The sequence below is a fragment of the Vicugna pacos genome, chromosome 9 (genome assembly GCF_048564905.1).
Source record: "Vicugna pacos chromosome 9, VicPac4, whole genome shotgun sequence".
Classification (NCBI taxonomy): domain Eukaryota; kingdom Metazoa; phylum Chordata; class Mammalia; order Artiodactyla; family Camelidae; genus Vicugna; species Vicugna pacos.
Genome location: NC_132995.1, coordinates 7188381 through 7216115, shown reverse-complemented (window position 1 = coordinate 7216115; position 27735 = coordinate 7188381). Strand labels below are relative to the sequence as shown.

Below are 27735 nucleotides of genomic sequence, written 5' to 3'. Positions count from 1 at the left end.
TCTTGCAAAATCCTCCAAAACCAGAAGTACAACTCTAGAAGAACGTGGAGGCCAATCTATCTTCACCAGTACCCAAACTGTACTGATTCCTCTCAAAATGCTTACAGATACTATAAAGCAGCAGGTTATTGGAGCAAAATTGTCTGATACTTAATGAAATGTCCTATACTTAATTATCCTATAGTTCATGAAAAAAATACACAAAATAGTTACCCTGAGGTTTATGATTATAGACAAATATACTCTAAAACTCCTAGCTAAAACTTACATTTTTCTTTCTCTGTCTCTTAGGGTTATAAATCTCATCCTGTCTTTCAAATGTATTACAGAGTCCCACATCCTCTGAGACATTTCACTCAATGGGCAAAACCTGAAAGGAAAAGGAAAAAAAGGGGAAGAGACCTTTTTAAACACAAACTGCTCAAGATTTTTCTTCCCCAAATTGCCTCCTGAAAATTGCTTGTCAAGGGTAAATATAGATGAAAAGTTTTGTCCACAAATATTAAAGGCTTCAGCCATCTACATGAGTTAATGTGACTTATCCCAACAGTTATTTATAAATCAGTGACTTTCATATTGTACCTAATTCATGACTAAAGTTTTCAAATAAAAACTATGGGAGCTCTGCCTGTGTCTGTTTGCCTGGGAATGTATGTTTTATATATATGGTATTTTTCTACTTCAGATAGTATTACCCAAATTATTTTGCAAAAGAGCTGTATTTAATTCGCTTAAGCAAAGAAGATCTTATAGAAAAATTCTGAAAAATATAATAAAACTAACTCAAATATTTTTCAAGTTCATTTGATAGAGGAAAATATTAGTAAATGAAAGCTAATATTAAGCTTGTTGGTTTAATTAACATAGACGTGTCTTCAGAGTTATCAGCATTACATATAATGTAGAAAAACATCTTTTATTGTACCTGGGTTTAGCATTGAAAGGAGCTCAAAGGAGTTGTAAAGCTTGTTGGCAACAAAAAAAATTGCAATCATGACTACCTGCTTTATTGTCTCATGAGGTTTTCATGGGCAATCTTATTATGATTGTTGAGAAAAATGAATTAAATAGATGTAATTGAGAAGAGTTTTTAGGTAAGTATTTAATAATAATTTCTAAGAAGGTATGTCAACTTAAATATTCTCTTAAATCCCTTTTGTAATTTATACCCTTAGAGTTTTTCAGAGTGAAATTAAATGCTGGAAACTCATTGAAAGTCTAGATCATTTCCACATAATATAAAATACTGAAACAGTAATTGCTAAACAAGTCTAAGTTAACCTACTTTTGATTTCTTATTATGGAAAAAATAAGGATGGCTAACACAAGACTTAACTCCTGTAGAAAACAAGCCACTTGAATCTTTGATATTAATTTTTAAAAAATCATCAGAGGTGTCATTAAATGGTTCTAAATCTTTTTGATGGAAGATGACTCAGAAGAGAGTTTAATTTGCTTAAGATTATTATTATTCTTATTTTTAGTGGAGGTACTGGGAATTGAACCCAGGACCTTGTGCATGCTAAGCATGTGCTCTACCACTGAGCTAAAACCCCCTCTACCAACACACTCAAGAGGACTGATCACTTTGGGTTACGATTTTCCATTCTGTGTTGCTTGTTCACTATATATGTTTTCATTTAATGAACACATTTTGTCAGTTGACAGATTAACCAGTTGCCTAAAACTAAATTCCTACTTAACAGTGATTGAAATGGAAGTTATGAAAGAAATTGGGAACTGTAAGCTGGGAAAGATTAAGCAGTATTACATTTTTATGCCCTGGTATGATGAGAAACAGAGAATTTTGTAGATGTTTGCAGTTGACTTTATATCTAAATGTCTATGTGAGTTTGGGAAAACCATTTCCCCTGCTTTAGGCTGAGGTGTCCAAAAAGAAGAATTGGGTACAATGAAACTGAACCCTCTTAATTCACAAATCATTGGTTTTTCACCCATAGCCTTCATGCACCCTCAAATAGGAAAAAAAAATTATTTATCTATGAATATAAAACTTGGTACACCTCACTCTTAATTTAAAATGTTGAAGTTGATTGAGTGGCGATTACCTGTTCAAATGGAAAATATTTGAGTGTTCATACTTTCTTCTAGTGATGATGAAAGGGGTTGGATCATCTCAGGCTTCGCTCTTGAGAAATTCTAAGAGTGCTTTTGGAAAGTATTCTAAAATGCAATAGCTTTGAATAAATTAACACTCCTTCAATGAATGATTTTACCTAGAATAGGCTAACAAAGGAGAAAATGTGTATGCATGGACATATTTACTGCCATCTGTAATGAGAATTTAGAAGTGACTGCTGGAGAGTAATGGGATGCTTAACAATTTAAGTGCCCATAGATGGATGAATGGATAAAGATGTGATGTGTATATATGCTACTTAGTCATAAAAGTCTGTTTCTTCTTCTGGATGCTGGTTCTATGGGTTTGTCCACTGGTAAAATTTATGCAATGATGTGATTTTTTGCATATGTGTTATATTATAAAATACGTTCAAGAACTTCAGTATATAGTTTGAAGGAGAGGATGCCATTTGCTTAAAACTGATTTTGTTTTGAAAATCAAGGGAAAAATATTTCAACTCATGTTGATCAAAGTGATGAAAATCACAATGGGGAACAGGTCACTGGAGGGGTGTGGAGAGCCAGCCAGGAGGTACCACACATGTACTAAATCAGAGTAAAAATGCCAACAGAATGAAATGGGTCAGGGGGGCAGAAAGACAATCATCAAATAATAGAAGATAATTTTGTAAGTTGAAGTTCAATGGAACCACCCCCCAAGCCACACCCTGGGTGAAGTAGCAAGGAAAACACACACCCTTTCCTATGTAAGTCTTTAAACTTTATGAAAATTTAGTTAAGAATCAGGTACACATTTTAAAAGTCCTTGGAGAACATGAACCTTCTGCAAAGGAAAAGCCATCCGTTTGGTGTTAGCACTCTGCTGCACCAGGGAAGCTGGAAGACAGAGGGAAACTGAAGTCTTGAACAGCAGACTAAGCCGAAGAACCTTTTATCTGGGCCAAGTAGAATCCATCGGCAAATGCGAAAAAATTTATGCCAAGATTCAAAATGCATATCACTCGCATCATATCACTGAGGTCTACTTCTAATGATTTTCTGTGACATCTATTTATTTATTTAGAAGCTTATTTGATGTACAATATTATATGTTACAGGTGTACAATATAGTGATTCACAAACTTAAAGGTTATACTGCATTTATAGTTCTTATAAAATACTGACTGTATTCCTGGGTTGTACAATGTATCCTTGTACCTTATTTTATACATAATAGTGTGTACCTCTTAATTCCCCACCCTGATCATGCCCCTCACCCCTTCCCTCTCCCCACTAGTAACCACTAGCTTGTTCTGTGTATCTGGGAGTCTGGTTTTTTTCTTTTGTTATATTCACTTCTTTGCTGTACATTTTAGATTTCCCTTATAAGTGATAACATCCAGTATTTGACATGCTCTGTCAGACTTATTTCACTTAGCATAAGGCACTCCAAGTGCATCAATGTTGCTGCAAAAGGCAAAATCTCTTTCATATGGTGGAGGGGTTTTTCACTAAGGTCTTTAATTGAAAATGAATTAACGGAACTGAGATCTCCAAGTAGCACAGGATGAAAATGATGGAAAATTTTGCTGTACAGACAGTCGTGAAAATGACATGGAGTTAAAACAAATGCAGCATGGGAGATAAGAAATGTGTCCTGCTATTGTGAGCTCTCATTTTTTCCATTTTAAAACAATTTTTAATTTTAAAGCTTCCATGGATAATGAAGGGACACATTCAATTAAATAATCATAACAGCATACATCTAAAATGACTAACACACCAGCGTAGCATGGGTAAGGTTGTCATTATGGGTAAACTTCTGCAGATGTTGAAAGATTCACAGCTGCATTTTACTGCACATGAGGCTGCAACCCCCAGCCCTTCCAGTGCTCCTAGCCTGCCCTGATTTTTTATAGCTCCACCAACTGCACTTTTCCTAGAGTACACATTTTCTGTATAGTCTCCTTAGTAATTATATTTTGCCTGAGTCCATCACCAATGCATGCCCAGCCCCTAAAGTACTGCTTGGAATACGTCAGGCATGCAATATATATATAAGTTGAATAAATACATGAATTTACTTAGAGTAGTGTCATTTAATCCAAATTTAACCAAATCTCAAATGTAATTTTCTAGTAGGCACATATTAAAAAGAGCAAACCAGCAGAAAATATACTATTTAAAAGATGTATAGTTGATTTACAATGTTGTGTTAGTTTCTGGTGAACAGCATAGTGACTCGGTCATATACACATACAGTCTGTGTCAGAGTCTCTTCTATTCTAGCTTGTTACAAGATATTGAATACAGTCCCCTGTGCTCTACAGTAGGACCTTGTTGTCTATTTTATATATAGTAGTTTGTATCTCCTTATCCCAGACTTCCACTTTATTCCTCTAACCCCCATCTTCCCTCTTGGTAACCATCAGATTGTTCTCTATGTCTGTGAATCTGTTTCTGTTTTGTAAATAAGCTCATCTGTATCCTTTTTTTTAGTTCCACATCTAAGTGATATGGTATTTTCTTTCTCTTTCTGGCGTATTTCACTTCATATGACAATCTCTAGGCCTATCCATGTTGCTGCAAATGGCATGATTTCATTCTTTTTTTGAGGCTAAGTAGAATTCCATTGTGTATATATGGACCATATCCTCTCAGATAAAGCAGTTTTAATGATATATTTATAATGCATTTTCTTTAAACACTATTATAACTTAAGTAAGTAATCGATGTGAAAATTATTAATTATATACTCATGTTCTCTTCTTGATTCTAAGACTTAAAATCTGCATGTATGTTTCTTTGGGGTGGAGGTCATTATGTTTATTTGTTTATTTATTACTAGTTCTTCTTTTTAATGAGGATACTGGTAATTGAACCCACAGCCTCAAGCATGTTAAAACTGTGCTCTACCATTTCAGCTATACCCGAGCCTCTCCATGTATTCTTAATTTACCACTATCAGGGCCCAGCACAGAAGCCAGAAAACACACCACAACGGCATAAAAATTATTTTGAATTGCTTGTGCAGCAGCCAATGCAAGAAGGAAACTCTGACTTTCCTCTGTCCTTCTGAAAGCAAGAAACCGCTCTCATGTGAGGTGAATCCCTGCATCTAGAGGTGAAGGGACCCTCCTAACACCAGAGATAGGAAATTGGGGGTTAAGACCTGTAGAAACAAACCTTGTGTCTTACTGAATTTACTTCTCCAAGTCCAAAATCTGTTTAAGTACTTCACTAATGAAGCACCTAGAACTTCACGTTCTCTGTCCTGTCAAATCTTCACAAATTTCTTTTTATTTTGTCTAAAAACTATAAAAGCTGTCTAGTTTTCAATTCTTAGTTTCCATTTCTATGTCACCTCTGTGCATACAAAATAATTTATTTCTCCTTTTACTGTGCTGTAGTTATTTTATTATGAGCCCAGGAACAAGAATTCAAGAGGGGTAGAGGGGGAAATTTTCTCTCCCTGACACAGGCCATCTCAATTATGCTAGTCCCAATTCAGTGTTCAATGCCATTTTTGCCTAGTACAAGTTATTTTAGAAATTTGCTAAAGGAAGTTGTGAGTATCAGATCATCTATTGAAAGTTCCTTGAGAAAAGGTAATTCTCACCTTTGAAAGGAAAACATCGATTTGGAAATAATCTTATTATTTTTCATCAGCACAAAAGAGCAGATAGTTGGGTAGCAGGATGCTATTATCCCATTGATTCTCTCCAGTCTTGGATTTTGTCTATAAATCAAATAAAGGGTAAGGAAATTGTTTAAGCAATAAAAGAAGACAAAGCAGCTTACCAGCAAAAGAATAGTGTGAGTGGCTTTGATCTCAGGAGATGGTTGGGAAGAGACATTGGGGCTATGAATACACTGGGTTCTTTGGTGGTGTTTGTAGAGGAGATTCACCATGTAGATGCTGGACAACATCATGAAGACCACACAGAGGAGATCTCGAATCAAGATGACACTTAGGAATGCCATTAAATGGTGCTGTTCCAGCTGCTTAGATTGACAGTATATTTGAGCATACGCAGAACGAGCAACTGTGAAATTATGATTGGCTTCTAAAGTTTTGGTGATGATGACATAGATGAGCGTGTTGAGGATCCAGAAGAAAAGGAATGAGGGGTAAACGCAGGTAGAGAATTTAGATTTAAGCCTCACCCATTTGGAATGACCGGGACTGATGGTGATGGCTTGGAAGGCGCTGAGGAAAGTGCTCAGACAGATGGAAAGACCCCGGGTCACTCTGTACACGAACAAAGTTACCTTACAACCAACATCATCCAGAAAATGTCTTACTCCAAAGGATGACATGAGATCTGGAATCAGCTTGAACATGATGGTCAAAATGTTGACAAATGTCAGGTGTATGAATATTAAATCTATAGGCTTTTTCAAGGGTGACTGACTTAAGACAGTGTACATATATGAGATGAAGAGCATTGAGTTCCCCATGAATCCCATACAAATTTGAGATATAAAGAAAACCCCCAAAACTGTATCACTTGGAAACATAATCTGACTAATACTTTAGATATTTTAATTAGGTCAACTAGGCTTCAAATGAAACAAAATAGATTATATTGTGAAGTTATAAATATTTATCATGTGGAAGAACCTGATAAATGATGGTTCTGTATGCGGGACGCTGGGAAGTATTCAATCCTTTTGTATTTCAGGCCAAGATGTGGCACAGCCAGAGGCTCAATTCCAGAAATACGTGGAACCTAGGTACAGAATTAGGTTTAGGATGCAGGTAGACTTCAAAATGCTCATTCAAAGTTGGGGGTTGGGGAAATTGCGACACCAGAAAAGGAATACAGCATATTCATCCTAAATAGAAACAAATGGCATTGCTAGAAGGTAAGGCAGAAATTGACAGATAATAGCCCTCCTATGGAATGAAAAGAAACTAATTGAAAAATCAGTTCCTTCTAAAGTATAATAAAATTAACAAACCTATGAGATTGTAACAGTACTGAAAGGAAGGCACAGTAACATCAGGATTAACAATGTTGAAAGGTCAGCAGTGGAGAAGTTTCAAACATTAGAAAATACCATGATACTAGGATTATCTACGTGAATGTATTTGAAAAATTAGAAGATCTGGGGACAAAACTCTAGAAGACTTAATTACCAAATAGCGATATTGGAATAAGAGAGAAACATAAATGTGCAAGGCTCCTCACTGATGCTGTTGGACAGTGGGCAAAATCATTCCAGAAGAAATCTCAAAGAATGCTACAATGGTGAAATATGACAAGCATGCTAAATACAAATATGTTTTCTAATAGGGAAGAACAAATCTGTCTCCATATTATATCTCTTCCTTAAGCTCTAACCCCGTGCTCTGTTTCCCGGGCTTAGCCATGACAGTTCTGCACTTTCTGTAAAAGAATGTTGCCTAGAGGCTGAAATACACAGGATAGCTCATTCTCGAGGCTCTGACCTTTAAGGGTATAGTATTTTTTCATTCATGTAGAGATAAAGAGTTGCAGAAGAGTGAGTAAAATTTTGTCTTATTGGAGGTTTACAGGAACATCCTGACCTGACCTATGTGGACAGTTGCAAGAACAAAGGATGTCAACACTAAGAAGTTTGCAACAACCCAATCACACCCTCTCCCCTTTTTAGTACAAAAGGAGCTTGAATTCTGACTGAAGGAATATAGTTCTTCAGGATGTTAGTCCTCCATCTTGGTCTGCTCTGCTGGCTTTTGGAATAAAGTCATTATTCCTTGTCTAAGACCTTTTCTCCTGATGTATTGGCTAGTTGTGTGGTGAGCAGGATGAGTCTGGATTTAGTAACACTATTTCAGAACCATTGCTTCACATTCCATTAATCATATTATGAGGTTTGAGTAAGCTCGGTATAGCAAAACATGACAAAGATGGACTCCAAAGACAGTTACAAGACTATTTTATGAACCCAGAAGAAAAACAATCTATCCAAAATAACTGTAAGTTGCATCCACAGTATGTACAAAGAATCAAGTATTTGATTACAGAATTATCCCAAACATGGAAGGTAAGTTTAAGCTTTGAAACTTTACCTGTGTCATTACCCACATTAGTAGACTAAAGGAACAAAAACACATGACCACTGCAAGATACTCACACAAGACAGTGTGATAAAATTCAACCTATATTCATGATAAAAAATTTTAGTTACGTAGCAATAGAAGGAAGGAACTTACCCTGACAAACAAAATTCTACATTATTAATTGTGTCATAGCAAGTATTTAATATTGAAAGCCTTTCCTTTGGGGTTGCTGTGAGTAAAATGATCTGTTTGACCTCTTGTATTGCCCAAATTGGCAGATTCCAGATGTTATAGGAAAGAAAGAAATAACATATATAATAACTAGAAACACTATCTTTTATCATGGACAAATTCCATATATTTTTGAAGGAAATTGATAGAACCAGTTTGGCTAAATTCTTAAAAATTTTAAGAGCTGATTCCAAAGCTACTGAAAGCAAAGTGGATATAAAGATCATTTGAATATCCATATACCCGCATACAAGTAATTTTACACTGAAGTAGAAATAATGATAACACTTAAGTAGCATATGTTGAACATAAGAATTAATATAAGTTAACAAAGACGCAAAACCTCTAGGAGGTAATAATGTGATAAATTAGTGGAAATGTGACCAAAGCACTTTTAATGAAAACACTGATTGTATGATAACGAGATAAAAGTTATTATATATAAAAACAGAATGATGTTGGGAGAAGCAAAAGCAAGGAAAACAGATGATTACAAAAGGGGTTAACTAGTGAGACTGAGCGGCAAGTTACATCACATGTAAATAAGTATCAACCAAGATGCAGAGACTCAAGGAGAGACATGAGAAAAACACAAAGAAGGGGAGATATCAGACAAAACATAGAACATATAAATTTTTCAAATGGCTGTTAATTGTAAACTGAGAAGTCATACAGAGCAGAAAGTGTGATATGATTTGAAAATGAAACAGAGTCTACTGAGGCAATGAAAAGGTCCTGGAAGGCTGTATCAGCTATTAATGAGTAAACAAAATGAAGGGATATAGAAAGTAAAAGCCACATATATGAGGGAAAAAAGAAATAGAGACAATAATAGGGGAAGCGGCAAAATATACTTATATTAAATAGAACACTAACAGAATGTTAAATCTGAAACAAATAAAAAAGGAAGTCTCCATTAGGAAGGTTAGGATGGGGAACAGGAATAGTGAAAAGGTCTTTATACCTCCCTCTCTTCTCAAGGTTGAGTGTCACAGAATCCTTAGTAAAAGCGGTAAGTTTCTCCACAGAGTGAGGTATCTTGGTAAGACTGGGACTGATGGGCAAAGGCTGTATATCAGGGATGGTACAGCAGGACTTCTGCTCCCAATGGGTCACCTTGTCACCCGCTGTCTCCATCACTTTGTTTATTGGGGATCATCCTGATGTACCCAGAGGAGCAGCAAATCACCCTCCCAGATGCAAAATGAGTCTCCTGGTACACTTCTCAGATTTATTGACGAGGATGCAAAACCACCATCTGAGGACGTCCTTTTTCCCCAGTGGACCTATATCTTAAAGTAAACTTGAGAATTTAGAAAAGTGATCAAAATTAGTTTTCTCTTGCTGATGGATTTCTCACAAGGGTCATGTATGCATTCAACAAATATATATTGCATGCCTGATATATTCCAGTCAGTTTTTTAGGGGCGGGGCATGTGTTGCTGATGAACTCGGGCAAAATATAATTACTAAAGAGACTATATAGAAAATCTGTACTCTATGAAAAATAAATGTAGGTGGTAGAGCTATAAAAACTAGAGCAGGTTAGGCACACGGGGAGGGCTGGGGGTTGCAGCCTCATGTGTAGTAAAATGCAGCTGTGAGTCTTCCATCATCGGCAAATGTTATCCATAATAACCACCTTACACTTGCTATGCTGGTGTGTTGGTCATTTTAGTTGTATGCTGTTATGATCATTTTAACAAATGTGTCCCTTCATTTTCCATGAAATCTTTCAAATTAAAAATTGCATAAAAATGAAAAAATAAGGACTCATAACAGCAGGATACTTTTCTTGTCCACCATGCTGCATTTATTTGAACTCGATGTGATTTGCACAATTGTTTGTTCAGCACCATTTTCCATCATTTTCATCTTGTGCTATTTGCAGGTCTCAGTTTGATTTAATTCATTTTCAATTAAAGACCTTAGTGAAATATTCCTCCACCATAAAAAAGAAGGAGATTTTGCTTTTAACAGCAACATGGATGGACTTCTGCTAAGTGACAAGTCAGACGAAGAAGGTCAAATACTTGTATGTTATCACTTAAGTGGGGAATGTAAAAAACACGACAAAGTAGTGATTATCACAAAAAAGAAACAGACTTGCAGATACAGAGAACAAGCTAGTGGTTACCAGTGGGGAGAGGGAAGGGATGAGGGGCATGGTCGGGGTGGGCAATTAAGAGGTATTAGGCATAAAATAATCAACTATTATGTATAAAGTAAGTGACAAGGATACATTGTACAACATGGGGAATATAGCCAATATTTTATAATAACTATAAATGAAGTATAACCTTTAAAAATTGTGAATCACTGTATAGTACACCTGTAACACATAATATTGTACATCAAATATTGTTCTGCGTAAATAAATAGATGGCACCAAAAAATCATTAAATACAGACCTCAGTGACGTGTTGCAAGTGATATGCACTTTGAAAATTTGCATCAGTTTTTTTCAGGTTGTGGATGGATTCTACTTTGGCCAGATATAGGATTCTTGGGCTTGTCCTTTTCTGTTCAGGGCTTTAGTTACATTTATCTTCTAGCTCTCCCTGGTGCAGAAAAGAGAGCTAACATCAGATGGATGGTTTTTCCTTTGCAGAAGTTTCACTTTCTCCAAGGGCTCCTAAAATGTATACCTTATTCTCAGATAAACTTTTGTAAAGTTTGAAGACTTACATAGGAATGGGTGGGTGTTTTCCTTGCTACTTCATCCATGGTGTGGTTGGGGTGTGCGGTTCCATTGAACTTCAACTTATGAAATGGTCTTCCATTATTTCCTGAGTATCTTTCTTCCCCCCGAGCCATTTTATCCTGCTGGAATTTTTACTCTGATTTAGGGCGTGTGTGTTCCCTCCTGGCTGGCTCTCCACACTCCTCCAGTGACCTGGTCCCAATCATGGTTTTCATCACTTTGATCAACACAGGGTGAAATTTCTCTTTTCCTTTGATTTTTAAAACCCAATCAGCTTTAAGCATTGGGCATCCTCTCCTTCAGTGGATGTACTGAAGTTCTTAAACATATTTTACGTATAACAGATATGTGAAAAATCATATCATTGCATAAATTTTCCCAGTGGATAAATCCATGGAACCAGCACCCAGAAAAAGAAACAGACTATTATGACTAAGTAGTATTCTGTGTGTGTGTGTATGTATGTATGTGTGTGTGTGTGTGTGTGTATACTTATATACAAATACATGTATGCACACACACATCACATCTTCTTTATCCATTCATTATCCATGGGCACTTAGGTTGTTACTATCCAGCAGTCACTTCTAACTTCTCATTAGAGATGCCCTGGCAGTAAATGTGTTCGTGCACACACATTTTGCTCCTTTGTTACCATATTCTAAGTAAAATTATTGATAGAAAGAGTGTTGACTTATTTAAAACTGTTGCATTTTAGAATACTTTCCAAAGGAATTCTTAATAGCATTCCTCAAAATTGAAGCCTCAGATGGTCCAATCCCTTTCATCATCACCAGAAGAAAGTATAAACACTTAATTGTTTTCCAATTGGAGCAGGCAATCACCACACAACCAACTTTAAGTTTTAAATTAAAAGTGAGGTATACCAATTTTGATGTTTATGGATAAATATATTTTTTCCTATTTGATGGTCCAAGAAGGCCAAGGGTAAAAAAACCAAGAATTCACAAATCAAGAGGGTTCAGTCCCATTGAACCCAATTCTTTTTCAACAACTCAGCCTAAAGTAGGAGAAATGATTTTCTCAGTCACATAGACATTTAGATGTAAAATCAACTGCAAACATCTACAAAATTCTCTGTTTCTAAACATACCAGGGCAGAAAAATGTTATAATGCCTAATCTTTCCCAGTTTATAGTTCTCAGTTTCCTTTATAACTTCCATTTCAATCAGTGCTAATCAAGAATGAGTCACCAGGCAATTGGTTATTCTGCAAACTGACCACAATGTGTTCATTAAATGAAAATGCTATATACAGAACAAGAAATAGAGAATGAAAATTGTAACCAGAAGTGATGGATAATCTTGAGCGTGTGGGTGGAGGGCGTTTTAGTTCAGTGGTAGATCACTTGCTTTGTATGCACAAGGTCCTGAGTTCAATCTCCAGTACCTCCATTAAAAATAATAATAATAATCTTGAGCAAATTAAATTCAACTCTGAGTTATCTTCCATTGAAAGATTTAGAACCATTTATGACACCTCTGACAATGTGTTTTTAAAAAATTAATATCAAAGATTCATGGGGCTTGTATCCTATTAGAGTAAAGTTATGCATTAGCCATCCTCATTCTTTCTATAATAAGAAATCAAGAGTAGGCAAACTTAGATTTTGTTTAGCGATTAATTACTGTTTCAGTATTTTATATTATATGGAAAAGATCCAGTCAGTGAATTTCCACCATTTAACTTTGAAACTCTCTAAGGGTATAACTTACTAAAGGGACTTATGAGACTACTTAGGTAGGTATATCATTTTAAAAAGTACTGTCAGAAAGTTTACCTAAACACTCTTCTCAGTTACATCTATTTAATTCATTTTTTTCTTAACAGTCATAACTAGATTCCTCATGAAAATTTCATGAGACAATAAAGCAGTTAATAATTATCTTAATTTTTTTTTTTGCCAACAAACTTTGCAACAGAAACACATGAGCTTCCCTGATTGCTAAACCGAGGTATTCTATATTATATAAAATGCTGATAACTCTGAAGATGTATTTATGTTAATTAAACTAACAAGCTTAAAAATAGCTTTTATTTACTAAAGATTATCCTCTATCAAATGAACTTGAAAAACATTTGAGTTAGTTTTTATTACATTTTAAAGAATTTTTCTATAAGGACTTCTTTGTTTAAGCCAATTAAATACAATGCTTTTGCAAAATAATTTGGGTAATACTATGTGAGGTAGAAAAATACCGTATATATACACTGTACATGCACAGACACACGTAAAAACAGATGGACACCCAGAGCTCTCATAGTTTTCACTTGAAAACTTTACTCATGAATCAGGTAGTGACAAAAGTCACTAGTTTATAAACAGCTGATGGGATAAATTACATTAACTCATTTAGATGGCTGAAGCCTTTAATATTTGTGGAGAAGACTTAATCTGTATTTGCCCTTGACAAGTAATTTTCAGGAGGCAGTTTGGGGGAGAAGAAATCTGAGCAGTTTGTGTTTAAAAAGGTCTCTTCCCCCTTTTTTCCCTTTTAGTTTCATGTGCTACCCATTGAGAGAATCTGGGCTCCATCTCAGGGGGTGTGGGCTTCGGTAATACATTTCAAAGACAGGATGAGATTTATAACTTTATGAGACAGAAAAAGAAAACAATGTAAATTTTAGCTAGGAGTTTTAGAGTATATTTGTCTATAGTCATAAGTCTTAGGGTAACTGGTTTTTTTCTTGAACTCTAGGACAATTAAATAGAAGATATGTCATTAAGTATGGGACAATTCTGCTCCAATAGCCTGCTGATTTATAATATCTGTAAGCATTCTGAGAGGAATCTGTAAATTTTAGGGACTGGTGAAGATAGATTCACCTCCACTTGGCTCTTGAGTTGTACTCTGGTTTTGGAGGATTTGACAAGACAAAGACAGTTGTTTTCTGTTAGTCTTTGAATATTGGCCTTCAGCTGATTTGCTTCTTGGGTTAAGGGAGTGGTTTAAGAAGAAGAATTTATGTTTTTTTTTTAAACATAAAAAAGTCTGACTTCTTTTTATTCTTCTAATTTAAATGAAGAATTCCTTTAGAATAGTTGTGATACAGTTTTTCCTTTCAATTTGATCCTTCCATAAGTAGTCATATGACAACTGGGTACATTGAAATGCCTGAAAAACATTCATCATTTTCACTATTGCCAGTTTAAATGATTCATCATCTGGCCTTGGATGAATAGGAACCGATATTTATTTCAAACTGTGACTCAAAACAATAAAGCTTTTGATGGCTTAACTACACACGCTAGAGGCATCTCACAAAACCCCGAAGGGTGACTCTGGAGGTTAATCTAAGAAAGTTAAAGAAAAACATGAGCCCTAAAAGAGGAAGCACAACAAGGGAGGTAGGAAAGTCAGTGTGCTCCCTGCAGAGCAGCTCTGAGTTCAGAGTTTATCAAGTCCTGTGGGAAATCCATCAGTGGAGTGAAAACTAACTTTGATCACTTTTCTTAATTCTAAAGTTTACTTTATAATGCAGTTCAACTGGGGGGAAGGACATCCTCAGATGGTGATTTGCATCCTCATCAACAAACCTGAGAGGTTTCCCAGGAGAATCATTTCGCTTCTGGGGGTGGAGGGTGATTTGTTGCTCTTCTGGGCACATCAGGATGATTTTCAACAAACAAGGTCATGGAGACAGTGAATGACAAGGTGAGCCATTGGGAGCAGAAGTCCTGCCATCCTGTCCCTGATATACAGCCTTTGCAGGTCAGACCCAGTCTTTCCAAGATGCCTCACTTTGCTAGGGGAGCTGGCTGCTTTCCTGAAGGTTGGGAGACACTCAGCCTTGAGAAGAGAAGGAGGTATGGAGACCTTTTCAATATTCCTAGTCCTCACCCTGAGTTTCCTTACAGAGACTTCCTCCCCCCACCTAGATTTAGTCTTCAGTTAATTTTCTATTCATAGATATATACTTTATCTTCTTTCTTAAAATTTAGCTCCTACACTATTTTCTTTTGTATACATTGCTTTCATTTTCTTCAATCTTTCCTCATTTCTCTTATTCACTAGTATCTCTTACAGCATCCCAGAACTGTTTCATTGTCTCTATTTTACATCATATTGAAACCATCTCACTTAACCTCATTCACCGTATCTTGACTTTTCAGTTTGATTATTAACAACTTTATGAAAATTCAATACATTCCATATGTTTGCTAATATCACCCCTTATGTACACTTTTCTTGGTGTCTTTCCCTTATTTTCTACAGTTAGTTGATAATTAATTACATCGGATAAAATCTGCCTCAATTCTACTTCAGTTTTCCCCCAATCATTGGTTTGTCTCACTTCTATTTTTCTATTTTTCATTTCTTTTTTATAGATGACACCATTTATCATCCTCCTTTTAAGGATAGCACCATTTATCTCAAATTCTCATACATCATTTTCAATTAAAATGCTTTAATTACATAGAGACATTGTTTTCTCTTATAGGTTACACTTTTTAAAATCATCTATTAACACCTAGATTTAACAGATTTTTATGCTCTATTAATAGTATCATTATTTAGATTGCACTGAAAAACTATTTTTATGCTGGTATATAGAAATCCAGATAATTTTTATCCCTGACTTTGCTCTAGGTTATCTTGAAAATTACTCTTAAATATTCCAATAATTTAGTCAATGACTTTATTGGTTTTCTTCTTAAAACTTATATAACCTGTCGTTAATTTTAGAAAGTCTTCCTTATTTACAATTGTAATAAATTTCTCTTGCTTTACAGTTAGTCCTACAAAATCTGACAATCTGAGAAATAGAAGTGGTGAATGCAGTTACTTGTTCTCAGAGCCCATTCTCAAATGTGTAAGTCTCCCTAGGTAAACTTAAATATGATTCACAACATTGTAGATATTTTTGTCAGAGTAAGATGATTCCTTTCTATTGCTAATAACTGAAGAGTTCTATCATAAATATATATTGATTATGTTGAACATTATCACATGATCTTATGTACATGTTGAAGTGACCATGTATTTTTGCTCCTTAATCTGCTAGTGTGGGTAATTATGCAGATGAAGTTTCAATTTTTAAACTCATTTTGTATGTTTGGGATACACCTTTGGTCCAATGCCTGATCTTCTTATGTACTGTGAACATACTTTTGCAGTTATTCTGTATAGATCCTGTTGAAATCTGGCTTGTGAAATGGAGTTGTCATTGTCTTTCTCCTACTTACCTTTATTATTTGTTGCTACCAAACTTGTTCTAGGCTCCTAATGTGACGACTGGAATATTCTCCATTATTCTTTCCTTCGCAGTGGTTCAGAGATATTATATGCATCTGGTGTATTTGGCATTCTTCAACATAAACGCCTTCTTTGAGATACCTTCTGGAACCCTTTTCCACACTGTTCAATGTTATCATGAGAAAACTTGCACCTTTGTGTGTTTCTATGATTTCAACATAATATTTTGGTAAGTTAAGTCTTCTAGAGTTTTGCCCTTATATCTTTTAAATGTCACAATTTACTGGCATGGACTATCAATGTATCCTATTATTTTTCTAATATTTGCAACGTCTCCACTGCTAGCATTCAATATTTTTCATCCTTTTGTCATTTGTGCCTTCCTATTGGTAAGTGTCATATAGGTTTGTCAATTATATTATTCTTCGAAGGAACTAACTTTTGACCTTCTTTTTCTTTTCCATCTGAATGTTTGCTGTCTACTAATTTCTCCTTTAACTTGTATCAGTTCCAATGATCTTTTAAGAAATAATTTGCTCTTCCTTTTCTGGTGTTACCATTTTCTTTTTTTCCTCCCATTTCAATTAACAAGTGGAATTCCACCTTCCTTACAAACCTAATTCTATATCTAAGGGGCTCATGAATTCCCAGAATGTAGGATCAACTTCACAATATAATTGATTTTGTTTCATTGGAAACCTGCTTGACTTCATTATAACATATAAAACATCAATATAATAATGTTTTCAAGTGATGTGATTTGGAGAATTGTCTTCCTGTTTCAAATTTGTATTGGGTTCATGGGTAACTCACTGCTCTTCATGTTATATATGTATATCTTCTTAAATCAAAATCAGCCAACAAAGCCCATAGATTTGATATGTGTCCATCTGACTTTGGTCAATGTCTTGGCCATCATGTTGAGGTTGATACCGCATCTTATGTCATCCTTTGAAGTAAGCCATTTTCTGGATGATGTTGGTTGTAAGGCAACTATGTTCACATACAGAGTTACCTGGGGTCTTTCCATGTGTTCAACTGCTCTCCTCAGTGCCTTCCAAGCCATCACCATCAGTCCCAGTAATTCTAAATGGGTGTGGCTTAAATCTAAAATCTCCACGTGCATTTACCCCTCCTTCCTTTTCTTCTGGATCCTCAACATGCTCATCTATATTCAACTCATCAGAACTGCAGAAGCCCATCACAATTTCACATTTGTTGATTCTGAATATATTACATATTACTTCCATAAGAAGAAATTTGAACAGCACTATTTAATTGCATATACAACTATCATAATAATTCGAGACCTCCTCTTTGTGGTCCTCATGATGTGGTCCAGTGTGTACACGGTGAATCTCCTCTACAAACACCACCAAAGATCCCAGCATCTTCATAGTCTCAGCCTCGCTTCCCAGTCATCTCCTGAAATCAAAGCCACCCACACGATTCTTCTGCTGATAAGTTGCTTTATTTTATTTTATTTCTCAGACAACTTTGTTACCTACTATTTATTTCATAATTCTGAGAAAAATTTAAGAGTGGAGAGAATGACTGCGATGATTTCATCGTGCTACCCAACCATCTGCCCTTTTGTGCTGATGAAAAATAATAAGATTGTTTCCAAATGGACTTCTTCTCTTTTGAAGATGAGAATTATCTTTTCCTCAAAAACATTCAGTAGATGATGTTACATCCACAACTTCTTATGGTAACAGAGAAATCTCTATAACATTTTATAGGAGAAAAAAATGCTGCGTGGCTATTGAATACTGACATGGAGCTAGTATGAACTGGGATGTGCTATACATTAAGATATATACAGGTATGAAATCTTACAATGCAAAAGAGTACATAAATATGAAATTAACAATTTTCATATTGACTCCTGTTTAAGTACAATATTTGTGGTTCCATTAAATATTAGTCTATGATTAATATGAACTTTATCTGCTTCATTTTGCTCTCTTTAAAATGTGGGTGCTACAAAGTTTTAAATTACACTGGGGATTGAATTAGATTTCTGTAAAACTGCACTGCTCTATGGAAAGTCATATATCTATTCAACAAATATATATTGCATGCTTTACATATTGTAGGCAGTGTTTAGGGGCTGGATATACATTTGTGAACAACAAAGGCAAAATATAAGCAGTGAGGAGTTTATATAAAATGTTTAGTGGAGTAGGTCAGGTGGTAGAGTGCATGCTTAGCACATACCAGGTCCCACACCCGAGGTCCTGGGTTCAATCCCCAGTACCTCCGTTAAGAAATAATAAAATTAAAAAATTTTTTATAAAAAGTGTGTACTGAAGGAAAAATATAAATGCACATGACAGAGCTATAAAAGGAGAGCAAGTTAAGAGGAGTGAGAATGCTGGGATTTAATGCCATATGCACAGTAAAACGCGGGTGTGTCTTTCCTCAACTGCATAATTCCAAGTGTTATAATACCCACTTTTGCAATGCTCAGGCATTTGTTATTTTAGATCCACTCCTTTTATAACAATTTCAATTAAATGTGTCCCTTCATTTTCCATAATTCTTCATTAAAAATTTCAAGACACTTTTCCCATCTACTGGGCTGCATTGCTTTATTGTTTTTCTCCCGGTCATGTTGAGATGTAATTGACACACAGCGCTCTGTATGTTTAAGGTGGGCAGCGTGATGGTTTGACTTACATATTTCATGAGATGATTCCCATAGTCACTTTAGCGAGCATCCTTCATTTCATATGGATATACCATTGAAGAAATAGAAAAGAATTTTTTTCCTTGTGGTGAGAACTCAGCATTCACTCTTGTAACAATTTTCATATATAACATATATATGAACACATATATACAACAGTGCTAACAATATTGATCATGATGTATGTTACATCCCATCTACTTGTTTATCTTATAACTTGAAGTTTATGCTCTGGACATCCTTCGTTCAATTTCCCCTTTCCCCCAACCCCTGCCTCTGATAACCACAAATCTGATCTCTTTTCCTATGAATTGGTTTGTTTATTTTTGGAAGTCCAAGTGACCTACAACATGTTAGTTCCTGTTACAGAACAGAATAATTCAATACTTTGATACATTTGAAATTGTTTGTGTGTGTGTGTGTGTGTCTGTGTGTGTATATGCCACACCTTCTTGATCCATTCATGCATTGCAGGACACGTAGTTTACTTCCACATTTGGCTATTGTAAATAGTCCTGCAATGAACATAGAGGTTCTATTCTTTTCTAGTGTTTCTTTTCACTTTGAATAAATACCCAGGAGTGGAAATGTTGGATTGTATGGTAGATAAAGTAATGAAGTAGGACATATAAGCAGCATGACTTTATTAAAATTTAGAGGTTGGAATCCTGGCAAAGGATTTGGTAAATGTACTAATGTAATAGGAGAAAAGGGCAGAAATCAATCTATAGGAAAGAGGCATCATTTCAGTTCATTGGGAAAGGGAGCACTTTGTAGGAAATGATGTTGGTTTTCCTTACAGCAAAAGAACAAAATTGGAACAGTAGCTTCTTTTATCAACAAATATTCATTCAGGCATCTTGAGTATAAAAGGCTTTTATAAAGCCTTTAGAAAATAAAGAGTAGATCAACAACAATATATTTTGTAGTTATTATCTGTAAATCCTGAACTCCCAACTTATCCCTCCGTCCCATTCTCCCACTAGTTGCCATACATTTGTTTTCTATGTCTATGAGTCTGTTTCTGTTTTGTAAATAAGTTCATTTCTATTATATTTTAGATTCCACATATAAGTGATATATAATATTTGTCTTTCTCTAACTTGCTTCACTTAGTGTGATACTCTCTAGGTCCACCCATGTTACTCCAAATGACATTATTTCATGCTTTTTTCCAGCTGAGTAATATTTCATTGTATACGTATAAGTGGTCACCATTCTTTTTTTTTTTTTTTCAATAGACTTTTTCCTTTTAGAGCATTTTCAGGTTCACAACAGAATTGAGCAGAAAATACAGAGTTCACACATGGCCCTCCCCACTGACACATATATACTCCCCTATCCTCAACATCCCTCATCAATGTGGCATATTTGGTATAGTTGATGAACCAGTATCGATGTATTATTATCAACCAAAATCTATAGTTTACATTAGGGTTTACTCTTGATGTTGTACATTCTATGGGTTTTGACAAATGCATAATGACATGTAGCAACCACTATAGTATCACAGAGAATAATTTCATTGCCCTAAAAATCCCTTGTGCTCCACCTATTCATCCCTCCTTCCCTCTACCCAAACTCTTGGAAACCACAATCTTTTTATTGTTTCTGTAGCTGTGCCTTTTCCAGAATGTCATTTGGTTGGAATCGTACAGTTTGTAGCCTTTTCAGACTGGCTTCTTTCATTTAGTAATATGTCTTTTAAGTTTCTTCTATGTCTTTCATGGCTTTTTTTTTTACTGCACATATATTTTTAAATTTATGTATATGTGCTGTTCATTGTTTCTAAGAAAATTTAGTGCTTTAGCTTTTTAAACTTGCATAGTTATCAAGGGAATAAAGCCAACCACAAAATAAGAATTAACTCAAAATGATACATACACCCTGCTATTAAGAGCAACATTATTTGTAATTGCCAAGACATGGGAGCATCCTAAGTGCACATCAATAGTTGAATAGATAATGGAGATGCAGTATTATGCACTATATAATGAAATACAACTCACCCATAAAAATGATATTTTGCCATTTGCAGCCCTTTATTCACTTTTTTTCACTTCGAAAACCAGAATTTTATAACTGGCAGAAACATTTCAATTATATCAAAAACAACAAAATACATGGAAATAAACTTAACCAAGGAGGTTACCTATACTCTGAAAAATGAAATGACACAATGAAATGGAAACATTGCTTGTGCTCTTGGATTGGAAGAATCAACACTCTCAAAATGACCACACTACCAAAGCAATCCACAGATCCAATGAAACCCTCATCAAAATACTGATGACATTCCTCACAGAAGTAGAACAAAGAACTCCAAAATTTATAAGGAATCCCAAAAGACCCTGAACAGCCAAAGCAATCTTTTGTAGGTCTCTTTTTATTCCTCTTTCTTCTTTTTGTTCTCTTTCCTTATGATTTGATGACTAGAGAAGGTCCTTCAACATTTGTTGTAAAGCTGGTTTGGTGGTGCTGATATCTCTTAGCTTTTGTTTATCTGTGAAGCTTTTCATTTCTCCATCAGGTCTGAATGAGCGTGTCAGCCGAGGGAGGCTGATGTGGGGTTCTAGGAGGTGAGCGGCCCAAACGAAAAAAAAGTGTACAAGGAGTTGCCAGACAGACTTCAGCCGGAGACACCATGGGGTTAACAACACTTTATTGCCACAGGGAGGTGCACACCTATGATGCACCTGTCCTGCTTTTATCTGTTTTCTGTCAGCACATGCACAGTCTGAGTTTCTTTGTTCATTAGCTTATAGAATATCTCTAGCACATGCGTATCTCTATTTTCTTTGTTCTAAATCTTATATAATTGACACATGTGTGGAGCAATTATTTACTGCATACTACAAACATGCTCTGTAGTCATGGCCTTGGGTCTCATGGCTTTAACTCATCTCAAGGCCAGTTCACAGAGAGCCTTGCTGGATAGAGTATTGTTGGTTGTAAGATTCCCCCTTGCATCATTTAAAATATATCATGCACTCCCTTCTGGCCTGCAGAGGTTCTGCTGAAAAATCAGTTGATAACCTTATGGAAGTTTCCTTGTGTGTTATTCATTGCTTTTCTCTTGCTGATTTTGATATTTTCTCCTTATCCTTAATTTTTGTCAATCTGATGACTATGTGCCTTGGTGTGTTCCTCTTTGGGTTGATTCTGTGTGATACTCTGAGCTTCCAGGACTTGGGTGACCGTTTCCTTTAACAAGTTGGGGAAGTTTTTGGTTATTATCTCTCCAAAAATTTTCTCAGGTCTTTTCTCTCTCTCTTCTCTTTCTGGGAGCCCTGTAATTCAAATATTAGTGTGCTTCAAGTTGTCCCAGGGTTCTCTTAAACTATCCTCGTTCCTTTTTTTTCTCTTTTTTTCTGTTCTGAAGTAGTGATTTCCACTAATCTGTCTTCTAGCTCACTGATCTGTTCTTCTGCTTTATTTAGTCTATTCTCGGTTCCTTCTAGTATATTGTTCATCTCAGTGATTTTATTCTTCAACTCTGTTTGGGTATTCTTTATATTTTCCAAATCTTTGCTAAAAACTTCACTCTGTGCATCTGTACTTCTGTTGAGTTCTCTGAACATCTTGGCCATCATTACTTTAAATTCTTTCTCAGATAATTTACCTATCTCCTCATTACTTATTTCTTCTTCTGGGATTTTACCTTGTGCCTTGGCCTGGGAGATATTCCTTTGCTGTCTCATATCGTCTATCTTTCTTTGTGATTGTGGGTACCTTCCATAGGCTTTGGGATTGTTGCTTTGTTATTTTTCTACCTTCCCTGATGGAGGAGTCTGGACTACAGGCTTATGCAGGTTTCCTGGCAGGAGGAGCAAGTACATGCCCACTGCTGGGTGAAGCTTGGTCCTGGGCCTTTGGTGGGTAGGGCTGTGTCTTTGTGACTTAGGAAGTCTGAGGATAGGTATGGCTGTGTTCCCATCCTGTATGTTGTTTGGCCTGAGGCTTCCATACAGGCTGTTGGGTAGGGCTAGGCCTTTGTGCTAATGATCCAATCAAGATGTCAGCCTCCAAAAAACCTCATGTAGATTAACACATCTGGAACGTCCACCATCTGCTTTTATGTCCCTTAAGTGAGCCACAGCTGTCCCGAGGAGACCCTCCAAATCCAACAGGTAGGTCTGGCCCAGGTTCCTATTAAATCACTGCCTCTGCCCTTGGACCTGGTGCACATGAGTTTCCTCGTATGCTTCCCAAGTGAATGGAGTCTCCATTTCTCTCAGTCCCTTGAGCTTTCCAGAGCCAAGTCCCCCTGGCCTTCAAAACCAGATGTCCTGGGGCCTCCTCTTTCCAGTGCCAGGACCCGAGCTGGGGAGCCTGACGTGGGGCTTAGAGCTCTCACTCCTGTGGGAGGGCCTCTGCAACTTAACAAATCTTCAGCTTTAGGGTTGCTCACTGGGGGCACATGGGGCCCAATTATATGGTGATCACGCCCCACCTACTGTCCTGCTGTGGTTCCCTCTTTATGTTTCCAATTGCAGAAGATCTTTTTTGCTAGGTTCCAGTCTTTTTTCAATGGTTGTTTAGCATTCAGTTATGGTTTCATTATAATCATGAGGAGAGGCAAGCTTGTGGTCCTACCACTTCACCATCTTGACCAGAACTCAGGTGGTAACCATTTTTATTTGTGGTGATATGTGCCTTTAGACAACCTGATGAATATTCTCATAAAATGTTTTCTCTGTTCACATAAACTTGACATCATCAACACTATTTCTTAACGATCGGAAACTTCCCAGAATTTGCCAAAAGATCTTCTGTAGGTTCTCAAATCACTGGATATAAAACAAAAACCATAAAAAAATCCTTTGTAAAGGCCCTTCTCTGTCTGACCCCCACAAAGACACAGAAAACATGTTTTCACAGTAAAAATTTCTCACCTTGGGCACTAGTATGCAAGGAACAATTTGTATGACGCTTTGTTTCTATAAGATGATAGTAGCAAAGGAGTTGTGCTTTGCCTTAGTTTTTGGATAGTACAGAAACACAGATTAAATTTTAAATTGTCCCTTGATCCAAAAAGCCACCTTTAGAAATCTAGTCTATAAAATAAGAGCACCTACCTGCAGAGAAATAGCATGGAAAGATATTCCTGAACTATTAGATACAGTGAGGAAAAAAGAAAACCAGCTGAAATTCCAGGAGTGGTGGAAGAACTGAAAATAAAATGTGAAAATGCATATTGTGGAGTATTTTGCAACTCTTTCAGATGAGTTTTGTCCATGTCTGCTGAAGTGTTTTGTTAGGATGGGACAATATTGTCACACTGTTGGTGGAGTTGACTCTGCCATTTGGGGGTCCTCAGCCACTTGTCATCCTTCCTCCACTGAATCTTCACAATCTCATCCCATGCCCTGCCCCACAACAGTGTCCAGAGATTGAAGGTCAGCATCATGATGTGCCTCCTGTTCCCCAGACAAACCACCATCTCACTTAGGTCGTGTCTATGAGTTGGGGCTGGACATACAGTTTCCTGTCACATTTCAGGGCAGAGGGACACTTCCATCTCCCAAGCATTGACCCTCCATGCCACCCTCACGTGGTCCTGCTTCCATTCTGGAAAATGCCTTATTGTTCAGACTGTAAGAATATTTGGGTTTCTTGGTCCAATATGAGGAGAAGCAATGCATGTGCCTCATTCACCATTGCTAGCATCCTGTGTAGATGAAATGATGTCTAGTCCAAGTTGATACCCAGCAAATACTCTGATAAAGGAATGTCAACACGTTCACCATTTCTCTTCAGGTCAAAATCTTTTCTTATGTGTAATCTTCTCTCATTTGAAAAAGATGTTTGCCTAGCTTCAAGCATGCTGAAACCTTCATAGACATGTAGTTCAGCAACTATAATCCAATGAAAACAAAAACAAAAACAAAAATCCTTGATAGGCAAAGCCAGGATAAAGTCAGACAACTGTGAACGCCTGGGCTTCTGGGTCAATGGATATTACTAGGCTATAATTTTTTAAAAAAGTAAAACCTGCCATTTGGGACAACTTGGATGGAACCTGAGGGCATTATGCTTTGTGATACAATTCAGGGAGAGAAAGGTAAACTATGTGATGTCATTTGGATGCGGAACTGAAAAAACCCTAAGTCCTAGAAATGGAGTGCAGAAAGGTGGTTGTCAGGGGCTGGACAATGGGGGGAAATGGGGAGATCTTGGTCAAAGGGTACAAAGTGCCATTTCTAAGATGAATAATTTCTGGGAATCTAATCAACAGTATGGTTACTATAGTTAACAACATTGCATTTATACTTTAGAGTTATTGGGAATGTAGATCTAGAATGTTCTCATCACACACACACACACAAGTAGTTATCTGAAGTGATGGAAATGTTACCTTACTTTATTATAGTCATCATGTTGCAATATCAGTTGATCTACAACTATGTGATGGTTAGGGGTGCCACCCGTGCACTACTGAAAATCCAAACGTAACTTTATAGTCAGCCCTTTGTACCTGTGGCATTGAATCAGTGGATTCACCAAACCTAGACCATGTAGCAGTAGAGTACATATTTAGTGAAAAAAAAACACATGTATAAGTGGACCTGCACACTTCAAAGCCATGTAATTCAAGGTATCAATTCATCACATTATACAACTTAAACTTACACAAAGTTATTTGTCAACTGTATCTCAACAAGGCTGGGGGAAGTAACCTACACCAGGAGAGGGTCCAGTAGCTGCAGGTGGAAAAGTGAACATGTTCTCTGAGAAAGTGCTCAGAGGTCAGGTTTTATCAATTTCCATTGATAAATTGATGGGAATTTCCATCAAGCAAGTGAAAACTAAATTTGATCACTTTTCTACATTCTGAAGTTTACTTTATGATGGAAGGTCAACTGGGAAAAAAGGACGTCCTCAGATGGTGGTTTTGCATCCTCATCAATAAATCTGAGAAGTTTACCAGGAGACTCATTTTGCACCTGGGAGGGTGATTTGTTGCTCCTCTGGGCGCATCAGGATGATCCTCAGTAAACAAGGTCATGGAGACAGCTGTTGACGAGGTGACCCATTGGGAGCAGAAGTCCTGCTGTACCATCCCTGATATACAGCCTTTGCCCATCAGTCCCAGTCTTACCAAGATACCTCACTCTGTGGAGAAATCTACTGCTTTTACTAAGGATTCTGTGACACTCAACCTTGAGAAGAGAGGGAGGTATAAAGACCTTTTCACTATTCCTGTTCCCCATCCTAACCTTCCTAATGGAGACTTCCAAATGTTTCTGATTTAACTTTCTATTAGGTTGCTGTTTGATATAAGTATATTTTGTCATTTTCCCCTTCTATTGCCCCAATTCTTTTTTTCCCTCATATATGTTGCTTCTACTTTCTCCATTCTTTCATTTCTTTTATTCTTTAGTAGCTGTTTCATCCTTCCAGTACCTTTTCATTGCTCAATAGATCCTGTTTCATTTTCAAATCATATCACAACTTTCTGCTCTGTATATTGACTTCTCAGTTTATAACTAACAACTATTTGAAAATTTACATGTTCTATGTTTTGTCTGATATCCCCTCTTTGTGTTATTTTTTTTTTTGTCTCTCCTTGATTCTCTGCTCCTCAGTTGGTACTTATTTACATGTGATGTAACTTGCCTCTCAGTGTCACCACTTAAGCCCTTTCCTAATCATCTGTTTTCTTGCTTTTGTTTCTCCCAACATCATTCTGTTTTTATACATAATAACTTTTATCTCAAGTAATCATACAATCAATGTTTTCATAAAAAATTCTTAGATCCCATTTCCACTAAGTTTTCACATTTTTTCCTCTTAGAGATTTTACATCTTTGTTAACTTATATTAATTCTTATGTTCAATAGGATTTTATGCTGTTTAAATGCTATCATTATTTATACTGCATTCTAAAACTAGCTGTCTGCTGGCATACAGATATCTAAATGATCTTTATATTGACTTTGCTTTCAATAGCTTTGGAATGGCTCTTAAATTTTTTAAATAATTCAGCCAAATGATTCTATTAGTTTCCTTCAAAATTATATAGAATCTCTCAATGATAAAAGATAGTGTTTCTGGTTATTTTAAATGTTACTTACTTTCTGTCCTATAGCATTCTGGAATCTGCAAACTTGGGCAATACAAGAGGTCAAACAGATCATTTTACTCATAATAACCCCAAAGGAAAAGCTTTCAATATTAAATACTTGCTAAGACACTATCTATGTGGAATATTTTTTTTGTCAGTGTAAGGTTCTTCCTTCTATTGCTACATAATTAAAAATTTTTTTAATTTTATCATGAACATAGATTGAATTATGTCACATTGTCTTATAACTATCTTGAAGTGGTCATATATTTTTGTCCCTTTAAGACTAAAGCCCAGGAAACAGAGCTCAGGGTTAGAGCTAAAGGAAGGAATATAATGTAGAGTCAGAATTGTTCTTCCCTATTAACAAACATATTTGTACTTGGCATGTTTGGCATATTTCACCATGGAAGCACTCTTTGAGATTTCTTTTGGAACAATTTTACCCACTGCTCAATTGTGTCATGGGGTGATTGCACATTCATGTTTTTTCTTACTCCAATATCTTTATTTGGTAAGTTAAGTCTTCTAGAGTTTTGTCCCCAGATATTCTAAACTTTCAAATATATTGGCATAGATAATTGTAGTATCATGGTACTTTCTAACATTTGCAACTTCTCCACTGCTGTCTTGTCAACATTGTTAATCCTGATGTTACTGTGACTTCCTTTTGATACTGTTACAATCTT

At 36.1% G+C, this 27735-nt stretch overlaps 2 protein-coding genes across 2 annotated transcripts; one reads left to right on the top strand and one right to left on the bottom strand.

Moving 5' to 3' along the window:
- Positions 1-5697: 5697 nt before the first annotated feature.
- Positions 5698-6603, bottom strand: LOC140697985 (vomeronasal type-1 receptor 3-like). Its single transcript, XM_072966379.1, has one exon. The coding sequence runs from the start codon at positions 6601-6603 to the stop codon at positions 5698-5700; it is 906 nt and encodes a 301-aa protein (XP_072822480.1).
- Positions 6604-17026: 10423 nt separating this feature from the next.
- Positions 17027-17974, top strand: LOC140697990 (vomeronasal type-1 receptor 2-like). Its single transcript, XM_072966389.1, has one exon. It carries the CDS (start codon positions 17027-17029, stop codon positions 17972-17974), a length of 948 nt encoding a protein of 315 aa, XP_072822490.1.
- The last annotated feature ends 9761 nt before the right edge of the window (positions 17975-27735 follow it).